This window comes from Protopterus annectens, chromosome 3.part0, assembly GCF_019279795.1.
Source record: "Protopterus annectens isolate FY-2018-M chromosome 3.part0, PAN1.0, whole genome shotgun sequence".
Classification (NCBI taxonomy): domain Eukaryota; kingdom Metazoa; phylum Chordata; order Ceratodontiformes; family Protopteridae; genus Protopterus; species Protopterus annectens.
The window spans coordinates 1,915,860,657-1,915,882,528 of NC_056731.1; the positions used below are offsets into that span (position 1 = coordinate 1,915,860,657).

Here is a 21,872-nt window from a genome sequence, read left to right on the forward strand (position 1 = left end):
CTGAGATTGCAGTATAAGGCACACATTTGTTGTTTTACAGAATGGAATCTTTGTTTACCTATTTGAAGTTCCAGTGTTTTACCTTCTACATTTTAACATTTTTGTCATTTACAGTGGTTATTCTGTTACTTTATTTATAATGACTAATTTTTTTTTTCTCCAGTCACCATGCAAAAACATACCATTCATTTGTCGACCCCCATGAAACGCATTCATACTAATTCAACCTTCAGATATCCTAATACTGTGGTTATATTGGTACCTTAAGCTACTGCAGTTGAGACTACTCTAATGTGGATTTGCCCCAGTGCATGATTGATGGAAAGCTTCATATCTGACTTGTACATATACTCCAATGTACAGATACGTATTATGACTATCACAAGATCAACAACAAAGGGGGATCAAAGACTAGAATGCCTGAGCTCACTTAGCTGCATCTTTTCAGAAGTGGTGAAATGCAGTAACTGCGCTCACTTAGCTGCATCTTTTCAGAAGTGGTGAAATGCAGTAACTGCAGACACATTCAAGTTACAAGCATAGCTTAGGATGTGTTTTTACAAGCTGGCAAAACCACTGCAAATAGTGTCAGAAGTTCTGTAAGTTTTACAGTACACAGAATTACGTATTGTGGTTGCAACATTAAAGTCTTACACCATGTTACCTTGAGTTTGTGCTAGTAATTGTAAATCAGTGTATGTACAGTTTTAAAAGCTTCCTAGGGGCTTGCACATGTGTATAAATACTGAGCACATGTGAGCCTGCCATTTTGTAGTAAGCTGTTGAGATGCAAGTACGTATGTCTGCATAGTCTCTCTGTTAATCAGTTCATTTATATTTTGTAAAGCTGCTACATATTCTGACGTGTTTCTATGTAATAAAACATATAAAAAAACAGCCCTGCCTTTTTGTCATCTATAGTAGAGAGAGACGAGAGACAGTAATCATTTACACCTGTGTGTTTGTGTGCACATGCATATGTACATACACACACACATATATGTACAATTATACATACATACATATATATATATATATATATATATATGTATGTGTATTGTAGTAATGATAAACCGATAAAAAGCCTATAGATCTTAGCTTTTCAGTTTTAAACTGAGGTTTGCTTACAGGAATAAACAGAAAACTGCCTCCCTACAAAAGAAAACTCATTCCAAAAATAAGCGTGTTTACAACATTGCAGAGATTTTTTTTTCAGAGTTCAGTTTGCTGTGACCACTTTTCAGTCAACATAATTTCAGTATTCCATCATAGTGAACACACACACATTTTCCCCAGAATGCTGTCAGTAAACCAACAGTATTTACAGATTACAGTCTTTTCTCGAACACTCTTTACTGTGCAGGTAGGGGTAAATCAATTAGTTTCTCTTTACATGACAATGGTTCCTATCCTTTAATAGATTTTAGGGACACTTTCTAGACTGCCTTTGTCCTTCGCATGTACATCATTGGAGACTCCTATGCTGAATCCTCGCTAGACCCAGAGGTCAGGAATCTGAATGTCTCAAGAAACAGTGGCCATAATATACCCCTATGGGCAGCTACTCTTTATTAGTTGTCATGGCGAGTTGCTTCTGGCTTACCTACCTGCTTTAGATTAAGAAATGCAGCATTTTAGCAGTGTGCCTCCTAAGCTCAGCAGTCACTGTGCCACATTTATATCTCTTTCTCTCTCTCTCTCTCTCTCTATATATATATATATATATATATAAATTCAGGAAAAATTGAAAGCTCTGAAGAACAAATATCAAAAGTGTGAACACAAAAGCCCCCAAAAAATAAAACCGTATGTTCATAAGAATGATCCAAACAAAGACTTAATAGGCATGACATTCCTTTAACAAAGCCAAACTATGATGGGTCCAAAGTTTGCAGGTTACTTATGTCCTCATTGATCGTGTCCATTCCAAAGACATGCATCTGGAGCATTTCTCCCCGGGCCTCCGCTGAAAACAGGCTCTGTGGAACCTAGTCGGACTTTCCCGGTCAACAAATGATAAATAAATAAAAATAAAAAAAAAATGATGATTCTTTCCATGGTCTTACATATGACGCTGATAAGACAAATGGGCCTGTAGTTACCCGATCAGTGGTTGGACCTCCTTTGTGCAGGAGAATGACTGTAGCCATCTTCCATTCCTTGGGCACAAAACCTGACTGAAGCTCCAGTTGAAAAGAGATTCAAGTGGAACTGAGAGGTCATGTTTCAAGCTATTTAATAAACATCCCTGGATGTTATCACGGCCTACTGATGCAGTGCTTTTGTCTTTGGAAAGCGCATTGATGACCTGCTCCCTAGTGATGGTTGGGGGGGATTGTGTTGTGCGATATTTCCTTTGAACTATCAGGGGGAGGAGTGGGGGGATTTGAGCTGAACCAGTCAGCCAAAAGGTTGGTAATCACCTCTGGTTCAATGTGGGCGATGCCATTAACAATAAATTCTGTGCATTGTTGTGCATTTCCTCTGAGGTTACAGAAATAGCTGCAGAAAGCTTTGTGGTTGACCTTTGCCTGAGAAGTAATTTTTTTTTCTTTAAATTTAGCCTTTAATGTATTAATTAACCCTCTTAGCTGTTTAGATAGATCAAAGGGCTTTTCGTATGCATGGCTTTGTTCCTCCATTGCTTGGCCAAGACTGATTTATTTTGCTGTATAAATGACTGATACTGTGATTCCACAGGGGGGGGGGCTTGTTTTTTGAGTTTGTCTTATTCTTAATATGAGTGGGCTCAGCTTGCCCTATACATCTATTAATATGGCTATACAGAGATTTTGTAAATAGCATATGCTATAGTGTTTACTGGGTTTGGGGGTGCTTAGAATTTAGACAAGGTGTCGCTTAGTAGAAAGAGGTTAGCCTTCGGATAGTTCCTAAATGTTTTTGCTTTCTCTGGATGCCTGGATTTAATTTTTATTTCAAGTAATACTGCTTTATGGTCATATCTGATGAGTGAAGACATTACATTGTGTGAGAAACATTGCTCCACCATGTTCATGAGTACAAGGTCAAGGATGTTTGTTCCCCTGGTAGGAGAATGAAGCAACTGTTCCAAGGATGTTGGTATTAAAGTTTAGGAATCGCTGGACTTGTGCATTAGAAGTGGTGTAGGATTCCCAATCTATAGAGAGTGTTGAGATCCCCCATGAATATTGTATTTGGCTGCATGATGAGGGACTGTAGTACATTGAGACAGGTACTATGGTTTCCTGGGACATGGAGAGGACCTATAGGTTGCAGGAATGTGGTACAAGACCCTGTTTATGGTAAGTTGCACATGTATGAGTCCCAGTGGGTCACACACATTAGTCTGGATGTGAGGATGGTTTTAATACAGACTGAGACTATTCCATCTTTAGTTACTCCTGTGCAGTAGGTTTAAAGATGTGGAAGGCATTATAACCTTGTACCTTCTGTGACTTTAAACCACGTCTCTGTTACTACACAGATGTTTATACTCTCTAGGTAGAGGAAGGCTTGCAGGAAGTGGAGTTTCTTATTAAGACTTCCAGTATTGAGAAGTGCTACCTTCAGATATTCCTTCATAGGCTCAGTTAAGTTGGTAGGTTCATCAGTTTAGCACTGCCTAAAAAAGGCACTATGGCGGTTGAAAAGATCTTTGCCAATGTCAGAACGTCTAGACAGGATAGGTGCCTATATATAAATCTCTCTCGCTATATATATATATATATATATATATATATATATATATATATATATATATGTGTGTGTGTGTGTGTATGTGTGTCATCTGAAATAATAAATGCCCCAAATGTTGAAATCTGTTTTGCCAACATGCTTTGGCTGATAAAAAACAGATGGTTGACAGTAGTGCAAGGTTAACAAATTCCCAGTGTTGTGAATATGCTATTTCTCTAGGGATTGTGCAGTCTCAGATTTGGAATAAATAATTAGAGGGGGAGTAAAGGGTACAGCCCACTCTACATGGGGAGTGCAGGGGGAGTGCCCCCAGCAAAAAACATGTTTTTTCACTTTGCATACTCTGAGGTTAATCCTCAGAGTATGCCTAGATGTATGGCAACGTTTGGTATGTTTTGTGATACATATAAATATACATCATAAAATCAAAAATGGAAATGATTGAAAAATTACTGAAACCCACATGTAGGGGGTTGCACCCCCCACACACCACTTGCTGCTTACATATACCAAGCCCAAAATTCACAATCAAGTGGGGAAACAGCCAAGTCATAGTCCTTGGTGTACCATGATACTGTGCACAGAAAAGATGCGATTTGTGATCAGTTCAATGTTGATGAACGGTACCAGCAATTGTTCTGTTCAACAAAATGGATTTTCAAACAAATGACTGACACCTATATATATATATATATATATATATATATATATATATATATATATATATATATATATATATATACACACACACACACACACACATATGTACATACATACTATATATGCACAAGCACTCTATATATAGTATATACACATATACATTCACACACTATGCATATATTGCACACACATTTACCCAAATAATGGACCACAGATAAAAGGTATGATAAAAACATGTTTTGGATATAGCATGTGAATATTTTTATTTTACCTTGGCATCATCAGACGTTTATCTGTACACATGGACATCACCAACAGTTTATTTACACCCCTGTCATGCCATTACAGCTACTAAAATTCCCCAAATGGCATACTTAAAAGTACTGTAACTACGATGAGGTAAAATGGGTGGCAGTCCCAGGTGCAAAATGTCAAGGATACACAATCAGCAGTGCAAAAGAGCTGTTGACTTGGTGTGAGCGAAGTGCTGGGATTCATTTTAGCAGCAGCGCCTAATATCATGGCTACTGAAATAAATGCATTTAATAATCTAACTGCAGCAAAGAGTTTGTACAAACTCCAACCTACAGCTCAGAGATTTGGAAGCTTTTGAAGACGTTTATCTGTTTATTTTTTTTCTTAAACTTTGGAAGACACTTTTTTAGCCTTTGAAGTATTAATTAACCCTCTTTGCCTGACTTCAGTAAGAGTTCCAAACTCGTCTAATCTTCCATTAATTAACTAATAAATTTAAGTAAAACTACAAAAAAAAAACCCCCTTAGACTTAAATCAGACTTCAGTGTAGCACATACTATGAACACTCACTTCATTCTCTGACCATCAGAGTCATAGGTGTCAGACCAAGGGTAAATTTTCGAGTTCCCATCCACTGGTACAGCTTGTGCTTGAACAGGGTCAGAAAAGGACTCTGCTTCACATGGATGGGAAGCCTATTCCAGAGAATAGGGATTCTCTGAGATACATACCTGCCCTTCCAACATGCATATTTAAGTTGCAAGCAAAATTTAAATCTTTAGATCTAGGAGTTCTGCTGCTGTTCATTTTGCAGATATGCAAAATGTCCGAGTGAGATCCAAGGATGCCTTGTACGCCAGCCATAAGTCGCCTCTCAGCAGTCTGTAGAAAACAGAGTATAGTGATAGGCTTTGAGGATATCTACATAGGACACTGCGTTTATGCCCTGTATTCTTTTGGTGAGGAACCTCTGTGAACATTTCAGTTGTTGCATGTGCCTGGTCAGGTACAAACCAAAGTGGGTGGAATACTCAATGATGGGTCTGAAGATAGTTGAGTACAGTAGCATGATGACTTCCTTGGACCTAGATGCCAGGACCTTACTTATAAGTTGAATGACAGAGAATGGTTTTCTTGCTACCTTAGAGACACATTGCTTAAAAGCCAGGTTACTATCTGCACAAGTCCCCAAATCCCTGACTACTGTGTCTACTTTTAGGGGTGTTTTAATAATGAGGTAGTTTCCCCAGGTGGCCCTCTTCCCAAAAGGTAGTAGTATGCATTTCTTGGCATTGAGTTTTAAGTTGTCTGTGTTAGACCTTCCTGTAAGATGTTAGTATTTTGGGGACAGGGTACTATGACTGCTCCTAGCTTGCAATCATCTGCAAACTTGGTAAGCCAGAGGCCCTTGACACTGGCCTTAAATTCTGATAAAAAACAGATGCCAAAGATGACCAAACACAGAGCCTTGGGGGACTCCACTGGTGACCGGCCTCTTTGTGGAGGTGGTCTCTTCAATCCTAACTTCATGGGTCCTGTCTGTGGGCTAGCTGGCTATCCAATAAATCACACAGGGGTTTATGCCTAATTCTGTGAACTTGTTTACAATACCTGAGTGAGGTATTCTATCAAATGCCTTAGCTTGGTCAAGTTAGGCACTATATTGTCTTATGCTCTCATCACATTGCTTTGGCGACTTTCTGAAAAAAGTCCTCCAGGTTCAGTAGGCATAACCTGCCTTTGACAAAACTAAAATGGATTGGGTCCAGTATCGGAGTGTTTCATTTGTCACTGCTGATCATTTCTATAATTCTTTCCATGCCTTTGCACATAACAGTAGTCAGACTAACGGGTCTGTAGTTCCCGGGATACATTGATATTCCATCCCTGTGCAAAGGGAAGATGGTTGCAGTCCTCTATTCACATGGCATAAAGCCTGAATGGAGATAGTGGTCCTGACAGGTCATATTTCAGGCTATTTAAGAGGAATCCAATAGTATTACCAGGTCCCATCAAAGCTATTTTCTTGGCCTTAGAGAGCGCATCTAAGACTTACTCCCTACTGACAGTTGGAGGGATTGTGCTAGATGGCTGGATATGAAGAGAGGGGTAAAGCCAAAGCTGAATTTGTCAAACAGATGATTTACTATATCTCCCAGTTCCGTGAACATATTTACCAATAGTTCGCCACACTGTTGTGTGCTGTCTTTGAGGTTTCAGACATAGCTAAAGAAGGCCTTATCGTTGTCCTTGGCCTGGGATGCTACTCTTACCTCAATATTTACTTTGTTAGACCCAGTTTTCTTAGTCTGATAAGAGAATTATTTTTTTTTGTGTTACAGTTCCAAACTTTAGCTACAACTCTTTTTCTTTTGTTGTATAACTTGTTTAAGTTTGGATTCCACCAGGGTGGTTTGTTTTTTGAGTCAGTTTTGCGCTTACTTCTATGCAGTCATTGACATGAGAGTACAGAGCTTCTGTGAATAATTACGCATAAGCTACTGTGTTAACTGTGTTTGGAAGGGTTTGACATTTTCACAGTTATCACTTAACAAAAGGTAGTTTGCCTTGAAGTAGTTTTTAACTGTTACAGGGTTTCTGTGGTTACAAAACGGATTCTTATTTTGAAGGAGACTGCTTTATGGTCTGACCTTACCAGAGAGGATATAATATGGGGGGAGGGAGTGCATAGTTCTCCCATAGTTGTATGTGTTCCACGTCCAATATGTTTGCACCTCTAGTTGGCATAAGTACCAACTGGCCCAGCGTGTTTGTGTTTACAAAGACATGGAATCTCTGCCTGCAAATTTGGGATTGTGTAGAATTCCCAGTTTACTGAGGGATAATAGAAGTTCCTCATAAGTAGGTTTTTTGGTTGAATGTTAAGCGTCTCCAACGGTTTGCCATCAAAATGTCATAAAACAGTTAAGCAACCTTGGAAGGTCATAACATCGAATTTTAAATGTTTGAATCCACAGGAGCGCATTTGCTCTTGTAGATTCATCATTTTGAATGGAGATCGCACTACAGTGGGGATTGGGAAATTTACCCTTTCCCTCACTGTAGTGCGATCTCAGAGTTAGTATACATAAGGAGCAGGGTGTGTGGGGGAGGGCTTGCCCCCCTGAAAAACATCTGTGGGACATAACCGGAAGTCAAGGTAGTTTTAGTAAAGTCGACATTCTTGAGTTGTCAATTTTCCTAAATTACCACTTTCGATTATGTGAATGTTTGGCATTTGGATTTTAAAACATTCTGAGTTAGGTAAGTGATGACTTACACATGTGTTGCAAGACTTTGATAGTAAACCATCTCCAACAGGTCAAAGTATGAGCTATGGGTTTCATGGGGCATACAGAGTGACTATACAATGCGAGGATATAGTATGGGACTTTGTCTAGTTGCAATTAGCCAATAACTGCAACAAGATCACACCCCAGGACTTTCTATAACTTTATGCGCGCACACTTCTCTAAATTCTCTGTTACTGAAACCTCTGTTATGCCTCATTTAACAGTCTGCTGTGGTGACCTAATAAATGCAGCAAGATAAGGACCAAAAACAGATTTTTTTTGCCTCCTACATTAGTAATAATGGCACAGTAATTCTGCTTTTTTCTCAGGTTCTGATTACCTTTTTCATCTTAAGTAAGGAGCAGCTCGGTAATGCATTTTAAGTGTTTTTCTCATTTTGCTGCATGCCTGAGGGGTTCTCTGCTCAAGCATACTATCCACTGCCTCCATTAGTCCACTGCCAGTATCCTGCAGCAGTAGCAGCACTAAGTGACTGACTGCAGACTGCTGCATGGGTGATCTCCTTCACTGCTATTGCCTCAGTCCTCACACTGGAGCCCTGCTTTTTGGTACTTCTACCAACTGGCCATAGTCTTTCAATCCAACAAAGAGATGATCTGCTCTGAATACAGCATTATATGATACCGGCAGGGTTCTATGGTAATACATATTATTTGGCCAAAAGTACTCTTGTAGTGTCAACTGGCTACTTTATCTGGCACTTTACCATCTTCTAAGTGCAGTGAAATACCCATGTGCAAGCTGATGGGCTCCACTGGTATGGAATGGCACTTCCCCCTTAGCTTCCCTCCCACCCACAATTTCCCATCTGCCTCCGTCCTGGATCTTTACTTTTATACACCCCTACCTCCACTCACTTATAACTAGTCTTCCCAGCCCTCTTAAACCAATGTCCTTCCTTATCCACAATCCATCATATTCATCCCTCATGGCTATTATCCATCTAAACACCCTAGGTAACTCGCACAAGAAATTACAAAGCTTTAATCATCACCTCTATAGTCTATGTTCATTAGGCAGCATATCCCGTGCTTTATCTCCCTTGTAAACCCCCCTCACATTTTACTTCCCTCTCACTTACATTACACAGTCATGGGTCAAATCATACCCTGAACTTAAGTCACCACTTTTCAAATTACTCCTACCTACATAACCCCATAGTAGGCTCTAGAATGGAAGGAGAAACATTCATCCTAATCAAACATAATATAAGAATATCCATATTAGGTTACAAAAAACTGCAGTAATGATCATGACCCCAACTGAAAAAAACTAAACTGTAAAACATATCCCCAGAAGCACTAATCACTGTCTACATCCTACCACCCTGCCAAATCCCAAACTTTTTATAATTCTCCCCACAGTCCACTAAGTCAGTCTAAGACATAGTACTTAATAGAAGGCTCTGTCTTCTTCCTCTCCAGTTTAACAGTCACTGTCCCATAAATTCTCCTTAAACATAACCAAAGTAAACCCCTCCCCATCACCTAGTCTAATCAGCTTTAAACCCAAATCCCAAAATAACACTGCATCATTGCAAAAAAAAAATGGAAAAGCTTTTTCTGATCCACCATTCTCTCTCAAGAATGACACATGCAATGTAGCCATATCACTCATACTAACCAAAGTTCTTAACCTGCCCCAGGGTTACAAGACTCCATTAAAGCAGTACCAAAAATGTCTTTTGCTAAAACTAAAATCCCTTTACAAACTCAGGGAGAAAACATGGGCTATCTGCAAACAAAATCTAATTACCGATAATTGGCAACAATTCATAGAACACTAGATAGCATGAGGATAACTTTTTACAGCATCAGCAATGCATATTCGAAACAATCTTGAAAACTAACAGTATTCATTGGGCATCCATAACAAAAAGTCCCTTTTGAAAACAATTCCATTTCCATATCTTCTGTTCCTTTTCATCCACATGATTTTCTCAAACAATTCTCCTCTCTCGCCCCCCTGCTACCTTACCATCCCTCTGTCAGCACCTAAACTTACCTTCCCCGAAATGTCTCCTTCTACGTCGATAAAAAAAAGAAAAGAAAAAAAATCACTACCAAATATATCTTTAAAGTCATAGAATAAATAAATACCTTCAAATGACCCCATCCCCAGGTCCAATGGCCTACTGCCTTGATATTTGACTCTCTTTAAGGAACGACTTATTCCACGACTCACTCACGTTTATAACATGCCCATTACAAAAACATAATGCTTAGCATATGGAAGACAGCCATGGTTAAAACTTTCCAAAAGTCCTGGCCCAAAAGATACAAAAGACTTGAGACTAATCTCTATTCTTCCTATGGTAGGAAAAACGTTAGAAAAAAACATTTCCCTCAATTTATAACTTATGTCAAGAAATACTCCATACCTCCCCTCACCCACAAGGATTAAGGTAAGTCACCACTTTTCAATTTACTCATACCTACATAATCCATAGCAGGCTCTAGAATGGAAATATAGCATAAGTGCTCTCTGCAGACTAACTGATCATATTCTATGGAGCATGGACAAAGACCACCTCTCAGGTGTAATTATACATACCACCAAAATGTTTGACCTGGTAGACTATTCATTGCTCCTTACTGCCCCTCTCAGATTAGGGATAAGTCCTCCCACAGATGAAATATGGTCGTCTTATTATTGCAAAAGCTTCAAAGAAAAAAAAACTCAGCACTGCAAATCTTATCCAATCAAATGTCCATATTTGTCACCCTAGCCCCACAAACAGAACACAACTGTCCAGTCCTAGCAAAGGCAAAATGGCCTCCAATAAATGAAAGATGTAGACTCCTCCTTCTTTCCATTACTTCATCTCCTTTTCAAGCAGAATCTAACAGAACTGCATCCTACAACCTTTCATCACAAACCTCCCTCTCTCATTCCACCCCACTTACAAAACATTACCACCTTCCTTGAATACAGACAGCAGCTCAATACATTTCTGATTACAAGAGCTGCCTGCAATTGCTTCTCTCCATGGGCCAGCACTTGAATTCTTAAAGTCTCCTTATCTTCAGTTGTCCAATCATCTTGCATTCATTGCAAGGTTTCTCAATGTGACATCCCTTATAACACTCCCTTCCTAAATCTCTCCTCTCTCTATCCTGTACCCCCCCATTCCACCCCCCTGTTCTTCCTACTTCTTGACCTCTCCTCCCCTCAACTACCGCTACTCTCCTTCTCTCCCCTACCTTCCCAGCAGACATCCATCCATCTCTTTCTCTCCTCCTAATGCACTGCAACCTCCAGTAATATACAATAAGACACTTGCAAATACAGTTGCATATACCACTTGTAAAACAGCTGTTTTGTGTTCCGACTCCCTCTTTATGATTGTGCAAGCCTTTTGTTCATATAGATTTCAACCCATTGGTGCTGAATTTGTGTAATTCCTCTGTTCTGTATATTGTTAAGTTGCACCCTGCTTTTTCCTGGGTTGAGCCTGAAAATGGTCTGCATGGGCCTGCGTACTATGCCAGCTAACAAATGGTTGGTTTGTTGGTTGGTAGGTAGGTAAACAAATAAATAAATTAGTTGGGGAAGATAACTACAGCAGAATGTCTAGAAATAGAACAGCTGAGTGTTGCTCAGCATCAGCGTTCATAAGAAAGTGGGACTAACAAATGAAGGAGTGGGGGGCAGGCAATGGAGCTTCACAGACCAAGACAAACTTAATAAACTGTAAAGTCTTGCATTGCTTATTCATATTATAGCTTCACATCAAAAAGAACAAACACTTTACACGACACAAATATTTTAAAAAGAAATCTTTTTTGATGAGAATAACATCAAAGACAATGTACATATTTTTGCAGCAAAGAATCTCCTGGATGCCTTATGCAGAGAGTGGAAAAGAAGGAATAACGGGAAATGAACTTGGAACCAGCTTTAAGTGGCTTGCTCCAAGAGTGACCCCACAGGCAGCTTCATAGTAGCTAAATGCCCTCCCACAGCTGAGTGTTGCCAGCAAAAGGAGTGCCAGAACAGTCACATGGAGCTTCCACAGAGAGAAGCAGGGTATGTCATGCATAGCAATACACAGGCTTTGCCCTACTGAGATAGGACAGTTCTCCTCCTTCCAGTTTTGCTTCCCCCCTTCGTTTAAGTACTTCCCATGGCATGATAAACTCCTGTTCTCACTTCTTGTTTTCTTTGGGACAGTAGCTTTACAACAGATACGGTCAATAAGGACATCTTCCCCGATGAGGGAGGAGCCAACTGCTGAGCGGGTCACTGCAGGACCTCACAGCTCTGAGTCAAAGACTTGAAGAAATGGGTTTACATGAGGGAGAGGTCAGTGTGAGAGTAATGTCCCCCCAAAAATGTTGGCTCTAGGCTAAGCCAAAATACCAAACACACACACACACACACACACACACACACACACACACACACACACAGACACATTAAAAACCTCCAATATGAATGCTATAATTGTCAGTAAAAAAAATATCTGAACATTTGCAAGACATATGTTACACCAGTCTGCATGTCTTTCCTATGCCCTCATAATTTTTTTTTCTGAGTACTGTGTTTTCCTGCCACATCCCAAAGATGTTCTATAGCATGTGTTACAAGTACACACAAGTCAAAATATTACAGACACTATGTTGTATGTAGCTCACTGCATCCATAAATAACCATATTCTGCTGATAGCCTCTGTCATATTTTGCACCATAATATACTGTATTTTTGTCACGCACCATAAAACACGTAGTTGCCTGGGTGGACCTCGGTAAGCTTAGCCATCTCTGCAACAGGGTGGCTGCAAGAGGGAGTTGAACCAATGCTTGAATTCGGACATTTCACACCAGCTTCCTTAAGCCTGGAAGTAAAAGAAGAAATAATTAAAAAACATATCTTTCTGATTTACAAAAGCCTTTACTTAATAACATTGTTTATTTAACTATTCTTTTGATTTCTAAAAGCCTTTTCTTAATAACACCATTTATTTAATAACACCATTTATTTAACTGTTCTTTAAGTACACAACATAACTTACGCTCTCTATAACACAATCCCTAAGCTAAGTTAGCCAATAATACTCTTATTACTAGTTTTCTACCATTCAACTTAAATGAGCAAGCATTAACAATATGGCAGTTAAGCCTGTATTCTTGCAGTCCACATTCATTCTGTACAATTCATTTAAGGTTAATCCTACAACCTGAAGGAGGTTAATGTCCCCCACTGTTCACCATCCTGGGGTGCTGATGGTTTCTGAAGCACAAGCTGAAACACCTGGTTTTCAGTTTTCTGCTTATCACACTTTGTGCTTCTGGTATTTACCACTGACCTGATTCAAGAGTTCCTTAAAATATATAGTTATTTAACACTGCCTTTAAAGACAACCCTTGTAAACACGTTATCCTTGCTATAAACAATGTTTACTATTGCTGTTTATAAGTTATGTATGACAATTTATTGTTACATTTTATTGTTCAAATGTTTCATGATGAAGTACCTAAAAATACTAAATCTGAAGTTGTTCTTTTTTCCCCATATAAAATATATTTGCAAATGTACAAGATAAAAATAAAGCTTATATAAGACTGTTCTTCCTTTTAACTTTGATGCTTCTGTAAAGGAAACCCCCCACATGGTGATGTAGGTGGGAGCCCAGCTGCAAATAACACAGTTTAATTTTTTGCTCTATTGGTGTTTCAGGTATTTGTGTTCTGTGTTGCAGTTCCTCTGCATATGTTGGCTCATGGTTTCAAAGTAGAACCATCCAGATACTATACAGATTTTGAAAATAAACTGTTTTTATATTCCTTCTATATAAACAATTGGCTGTGCAAAAGTCTAATCACTTAAAAATTATTACATTTGTACATCTAGCCACCCAGCAGCGTGTACATTGGCCGAGGGTGATGGTCACCATTGTAGCAACACTCTGATCCCGTGTACAAATTAGGAAAAAGGGGATGGATGCTGACACCAGCTGTATGTACAAGTAATAGACGTTGAGACATGACAATAATTGTTGAAAGTAATCCTGTTTTACAGATCCATAGAAAAATAAATGATGTATTGTTTTACATTTCTATTGTACGTGTCATTTGTATATCGGAGCTTTTCTCCCTGGGCTATCACTGAAATAGGCCTCAACATATCTGGATAATTTAGTAAACAAAAGAGAAATAAAGCAAATTATGATAAATGTTATACAGTTAATTCTCAATATGAATTACATGCAATGTATGTTACTCATGCATCATATACAGTGACAGCATATATCTTGTTTGTAATTTGAAGACACGTTCAACAAAACTTACTAGTCAAAATTATATTTTAATTCTAGATTATTTGTAAAAAGGGTCAGGGTATCAATTATGAAATTCAAACAAAACTTTCTGAACCTAAGCAAGACCACTCACAGGAATTCAACAGCACTCAGTGCTAATAGTATAAATACTATCGCATATCTACCCTGTAAAGAGGCCACTAGCCTAATGAGACTAACCCAGTCAACAAAGGATATAAAACTAAATAATAAATTAAAATAAATCCATAACCACCTGTGCCACATTCAGTACTGAACAAAGGCAGTCTACGCTTATGTCTATTTTTGCAGTGCTCCACTGATCCATGTCTCTGATGTACATACCAGTTAATCAAGAAGGAGCTAGCTGAAAAAAGAAAACACATTTCAAGGAATTTCAGAAGAATGATTTTTATCAAACATTATTGAATGAGGCTTTATCTTAATCCCACTGCTGAGGAACTACTTAGAACCTCTTCCTACATTCCTTAGCACATTGTAAGGATAATGGCATCTCTTTATGGGCAAGTGTGTTTTTCATAATGAAGTTCTAAACACATGCAAGTCATTGCAAGAACAGTAATGACTGCAATAAAAACTGCAGAACGTTAATGTACTCATGTCTCAACAGGTGTGAATGTTTTTTTAACATGGCTTTGCTCACTACTCATTGTAGGATTGTGTGTGGGCTCAAATGCAATGGTTTACAGTATAAAGTGACATCACACCACCTCTCAGACAGAAACGGTCACTGTTTTATGTATTGCGGCTCTCTACTGTTTATCCATCACAAAGCAACCTAAGAGTGACAATAATAAATTAAGAGGGCATGGAAATTACTGTTGGGGGGGGGGGGGGGCTTGACCCCAGTAAAAAAAATAATCATACTTCTTGTGATTTTCTTTATTTCGCAAATGCACAAAATTATTTTTATTTCAAGGCAAGTGTTTATATATAACATATACCTTATGAACTACATTCATGTAATTATCACAAAGTTGTAGTATTTATAGCTGTTTGGTTTTGAGGTATAACAGTGGAACTGATGTATTCACTGGCATAAAAACTACAAATTAATTTAATGTTGTACAATATTTGTTTAACACTTTACTCACGTGTACCCAAAGGCACTCTAAAGGACAGCACCAATTGAAATCAGTAGGCTTAGGCACAATTCTGCAGCTGCAAACATCATGCATGGTCTATACAACCTCCTTCTCACATTAATTAGTTCTTCGTATCTACTACTGTCTGCTCCACAGCATTCTGGTAAATGGCAATGAGCCATCATCCTAAAAGCAATGAATAATGGACCATTTATGAAAGCCTTTTGCTTTATACATGGCTTATATTTATTGACAACTGGATTCTTCATTTGTGAAGTCCAACTAAGTACGATTGCTATAGGAAAAGTGACTCACTTTTCACATTCATTCAGAGACAGAACTAGACAAACTAAATGGCCCAGGAAAAGACCATTCAAAATTGTTCAGCTCAGTGGAACTGATGTGCTTATATGCTGTAGCTGATGTGAGAATAATAGCGAGCTGCATGTGAACACTGCTTCATTTATATTACTGGACAAAGAATTATGCACTCGGGATTCCAATGGAAACTAATCTGATTAACTATGCTGCACCCTACTTCTCTCAAACAGTTGCAATGGTCATATATCTTTAGATGCAGCACCTATAAGCTAGATAATGCCACAGGTCAAGCTTTTATGCCATCTGCGAGTTTACTCTAGGATCTGGCAAAGACACATGAAGCACAGATTTCATGCCAGCAATACCAGGGATCATTTGTACAAAGCACACAACAGTCATTTTAAAATTATTCCAGGTTTGTTGCAACATCAGTATCTCTTTGCATCTCCAATAGATTTCAAGTTCAGCACTATTTTACATCTTCCTTTTGGGCTACAAAAAAATTTTATAACATTTCCAGAGGGCAGACTGGCTGGCAGGCTAACTGAACTTTATTTTGACACTACCTCTTGTATTAACTTTCCTTGGCATTTTTTTCTCTATTTTATCAAAGAGTTTTCATTTATACAGATGTATGGGTAATAAGGTTCATAAGCCTACTACTTATTATACAGCAGGAACTTCTTAATGTAACAATTGTTAATGTCTGTTATGTACTTCGCAGATAAAGATTCTAGTTGTCTACTGATGTACTATGTTCTTCATCTGTAACTATGTAATTAATTGCTATGTTAATCAAATTAATTGCTATGTAAATCCAATGTAACTGCTGTCTGTATATTTTAACTGTGCAGCTTTTCTCCCTGGGCCTCTGCTGAAAATGGACCTACGTCCAGTCGGACACTCCCAGTCAACAAATGTAAATAAATAAATACAAATAAATAAATAAATAAAATAATGATTGCTTGTGTTATAAGTGATGGCTTAATAAAGATGTTTCTTGTTTAAAAAAAGCAGGATCTGAATACTTTATGTAATATTGCTTAATTTACATGTTATATAGCAATATGCGTGAAGTACAATGTTTATGTTAATATAATTTGATTACTTTCATATGAATGTAAATTTGCCACAAGTGATAATTCAGTAAAGATGTTGAAGAAAAAAACTAAAGCTATCAAAATGTGCAGGAGCTTGTTAATTTCTACTTGAGCTTAAAACAGTAGGAGACACAAATGCATACATCTGCCACAGCTTGTGTTCTGCTCCATGTGCATGTCTTTATGTTTTCCAGAGATGTGGAATGACAAAAATGTACCCCAGTCCTTCTACAACATCCACCCATAGCAGCAAGTTAAGTTTAGTGGGTTACAGTTTTCAACCACTGGTCATGTTCGGCCCATTCTGACAGTCAACTGGACAAATAATTTATTCCCATTTAGTTATGCCACTTCAGATACTGGTGCTCACTTAAGGCCAACTTGTCGCACAACGTTTCTACATTTCTACTACAAAGTTTCTATCTCATAATATGAATATCCTTGTTTCTTTTCTACTTCTTTCTTTGATAATGCCACCTCCTGTACAATGTAAATCTCCTCCCCATACTCCAGCTTTTATTTTTTAAAATAATCTAAATTGTCACATTATCTCACTACTTTTCAATACTTCTTTTTCTTTCCTTCAAATCTCCTTTGCTTATAAACATTGTTGCATGAACACATCATCATCCAGAAAGAGACATACATTTTGTTCAGCTACTCAGCATCGTCAACAGCAAATACTTTAAATAAAGTTGGTTCCAGAAACAAACCCTTATTTATGCTCGACTATAATGGGGAAGTGAGAGATCTAATGCTTAAAAATCAAAATTCTCCCCATGATTTACTGCTATGGTAACTCAGTCCAAGAAATCCGTAATCTCCAACATCTACATTTCTCCACTGTGAATCCATGCTTTTGATGTCCTATGTCTTACGGATTTTCAGGGACTCGTGTTCAGCATAACCCTACATGGAAGTCAGAGCATCAGTTGTGTCCTGCACTTTCCTCAGTTCCACCTTTGGGAAGAAAGATCATGCTTGTCTTTCTCCATTCCTAAACATCAAAGTGTCTTCCAAGTTCTCACGACTTGCTAAAAGGCTAACTTATACTGTCAAAAAGTCAACCTTTGAACTATTTTACAATTTCAGGATAAGGAACTACATGTGCTGCTAAGTTGTACATCAAGCGGTTTGTCAGTTTGTCAGATCATTCTTCCGTGAATGGTGGCTGTCACCACCCTTGTGCAGAATATGGCTTCTACTTAAAGGAAAAACATGTCTTTCATCATATACTGATCCTTTCTATGGTAATAAAAAGTTCATGCATTACTATAAATGGTAATTTTTTTTTAACAACTTACACCCAAAAAGAGTCTGCTAGGGGCTATCATGTTGTACTGTAAATTGTCATTTTTTTTTAACATCTTACACCCAAAAAGAGTCTGCTACGGGCTCTCATGTTGCAGCAATTTAACAGTCATGGTTTTTGGCTCCCTGATTTAAGTTTATGGGGACACAGATTGTACTGCAGTGAGAAGAACATTCACTCTGCTTCTCTCTCTCCAAAGAACATCTCTGAGTGTATTATGGTCTCTTATTTTTTGACCATCTCTGTCAAAAGCTACAGTTGGTTGTTTTGTAACAGTATGCATTGATTTAGTTAAAGTCTGCTTCTTGCACAGAATTTTAAGGTATGTTTAGGCTTAAGTGAATAGCTTGGTGCTTTTGTTCAGACTTAGAACTCTTAATTCCAAGCCACATTTTAAAGCTACAAAGTTCATCATCTAACTGATAACATACAAACATGCACACCTATAATGCCTCAATGCAATCACTACCAAGGCTTAAGACTTTAACCTTGTAATTAGAATCAAACAATCTGCCTAATTACTTTGTTTTCTTACACATACCTTGAGAGTTCGCCGTTTCACAAAACCTACCAGAGCAACTTCAAATGACAAGCTACACTGAAGAAATATTATGAAGAAAGTTACAGAACAGGCTTCAATTCCAGTAACCACTTATTTTATTAAAGGATTTAAAACTTGGGACTCATTCCCTTCCTCTCTAAGAGTTTGAGTTTTAAACAATGTAATCTACAACCAGCTGTCCACTTACATCCACCAGTACCACCTCCTCACTCTTAAGCAACATGGATTCTGGGCTGGCCAGTGTACAATGACAGCATTATGGTGACTTACAGATGAGATCCTTCTCACTATAGCTAAAGGGAACCTTTGAGGAGCTCTTTTCATTGATCTCACTAAATATCTTGGTCTTATTCACCACCACCTGCTCCTTCACTCCTTCCTAGAAATCAGGATCAGACCCAACATGATCATCTGCTTCCAACATTTCTAAACAAACAGGTACTTCAGAGTTAAAACTGCTTCATCCTTTTCATCTAATTGAAGTAGGGTTGGCAGCTGGTGAGAGGTTAAGGTTAAAAGCTGTAGTTCCCATGGTACAGTGCTCGATTCCCTCAAACCTCATTTGCCTCTTGTGTGACTTTGAAACTCACTTAACCAGACACTGACCCAGAAAATGTAGTGTCCCCCCATTGGGCCTATTTGGTTAACAAGTAGGATTACTATTGCATTTTCAATGGCACAACAGACAGTATGATTCTTTTTGGTGCAGAAGGCTATTTTTCTATTCCTGCACCAGAAAAATGGGTTTACAGACACTGTGGTACAATAAAAGGGAGGTGCTGCACTCCAGAGTGTGCTGTCTAATTTTGGGAGTGGAGTTTGGTATAATGGTTAAGGTGTTTGCTCTGAGGGATCCATATCAGATCCATGACAGAACACTTACCTGATGACCAAATCACCGACACAACACATCTCCGACAATGGTAAGTATACCTACTGCGGAATGGAATGTATTCCCGTTTCCGCAATAAAATAAAAAAAAAAAAAAAAAAAAAAGGAACATGTCTAAGCAGGGGGGGGGGCAAGCCCCCCTGCACTCCCCACACCCCCCCTACTTAAATATACCAACTCCGAGATCGTACCACATTGTGGAAATGGGAATACATCCCGTTCCGCACTACTTATACTTACCAGTGTCGCAGATCTGCTCTGTCGGCGATGTGGTCTCAGTGATCTGTTTGTCGGGTAAGTGTTCTTGCGTGGAACTGATAGGTTCCCGCTCTGAGGCACATGGCACAAGGTTTGACTCTTACCTTTGAAAGCGAAATTGGCTAGGCTTAAAATGTCTGAAAAGGGCAGCTGGCCAGCATCATTTGCTAGAGGACTGCTCCAGGCATCTGTACTCACCCCAATATTGGGTTAAATCTTTATTACCAAACTACCCCTTCAACCCCCCTAAACTTCCTATCACTCTTTATGCAGATAACATGGCTATCCTTTCATACAGTCCCTCGCATTCAAGTATTTAAACCCCACTTCAATCTGACCGCCACTCCTTTAATTTTTGGATAAACATAAAGCTACTCCTAAACCCCTCCAAAATAAAAAGTATATCTGGGACCTCATAAAATCTGAAAAAAACTCCTAAAAATCTTAATCACCGATCTTAATGGTTCCCCAGCAAAAATTAACATGTCCTTTAAATACTTAGGTTTATGGCTAGACAAGCCTATTATGTTTCAAAGCCACACTGAAAACAACTTGAATAAAGACCAGTTCTCTTTTATTCTGGTCCTGAAAAAATATCTTCCTCTCTCTCCAAACCAGCTACAGCTGCAACAGACAAATGAGTCGTCCTTGTTCAACCTGAATACAGCCTTGACATAATAGCCACAACCTCTAATAAAGACTCATCCACAATACAGTCCATTGAAAACAAAATCTGCCAATTAATTTCCAATACCCCCCTCAGGAGCACCACACCCTCTCCAAAGCCAAAAGGCTACTAGTCACCTAGAGAGTTGAGGTATTCCTAGGGTCACTTTTTTAAAACTACTTCAACCAGGTACCATCCTGCCTCTTGCTGCCAAACTCTGTAATAAAACACACACAACTTCCACAACTGCTCCCAATTAACTCCCTCATTCCAGCACCCCAAAACAAACTGCACTGAACTGACAGTCCCTTCTCCATTCTTGAAACCAAACTCTGGCAATCCTGCCCCCCATCAAAAATAAATAAATAAAACTTCACATAATCTCTGTCTCACCTGCATTGACTCTCTGTTCTCACCTGCTGCTTTTCTCTCATATTTACTACTAAAATTAATTCACATTTGTTTTTTTCTCTCTACATTTGTCTGTGGCATTCTCTGCCTTGTGTGATTACTCCATGTTTATGAATTTGTTCTATTTTTTTGTGTGCATTTTTTTCCCTGAACTGTGCCTGCAAATGGTCTACTTTGGTAAGTGTACTACCACAATAAACAAACTAAATAGTACTTGGCTCTTAGATTACCTCAATGACAGATCTAAATGATGTTTTACTCAGGTCCCTACAACCTCTCTCATATATGTATATGACAATTTCAACTTACACTGACATTGTTTATGGCATATAATTTACATTTATGTTATTTATTGTACAATTATGAATGTCACTTCAGGTATTCTGATCTCTGCTTTATATCTGGAAACTTAAACTATGTCTTTAAAAGGTCATGTTGTATTTATGAGTATTCCAGTGTCTTAATTGCCAAATCTGATTTGCATTACAAATGTGTTTATATATTTTTACCCTGGCATGTTATGAAATGAGAAATTAAAAAGCAGCAGATACAGCCTAAAGTAGGATCAACACAAATGCACAAAATAAAAAAGTAGTAAAAGAAGATCTGACTAAACACAGCTAAAAACATAATGTTTAATATTTTGTAAGCACTTTCAAGCCAACAAGCGCTTCATCAGACCAATACAATACAAAACACTGAAACAAAAACACTTCAGTACTAAAACCAATAAATCACATGATAAAAACCAATTAGTCAATAAACTAATCTCCTGGCTTTCAGCAAAGGTCTTACAGGAGCTATGGCATTCAAGACAGTTTTTATCAGCTCACAGTTCCACTATCCATCTGGTCTCCATCTTCTCAGTGAAATTCTTGACATCACTACCGGTCGGACTCCTGATCCGCGGTGGTGGCGCTGTGGTAGCGTCGTCGCCTCACAGTAAGACGCTGTCCGGTTCGATTCTCAGCTAGAGCGTCTTCTGCATGGAGACATGCGTGAATGGGCGTACCTTCGTTGAAGGTTGTGTGTTAGGGCTGGCAACTCGGCATGTAAAA

General features: G+C 38.5%; 1 protein-coding gene across 2 annotated transcripts in view; it reads right to left on the reverse strand.

Annotated features, from left to right (window-relative positions):
• Nucleotides 1-21,872, reverse strand: part of LOC122797179 (D-threo-3-hydroxyaspartate dehydratase-like) — a 1,365,126-nt gene that overhangs the window by 398,073 nt on the left and 945,181 nt on the right. For both annotated transcript variants that reach the window (XM_044065998.1, XM_044066000.1), the window contains exon 5: nucleotides 12,625-12,746. In XM_044065998.1, the coding sequence (XP_043921933.1) occupies nucleotides 12,625-12,746 (122 nt within the window). The remainder of the gene's footprint in view (nucleotides 1-12,624; nucleotides 12,747-21,872) is intronic.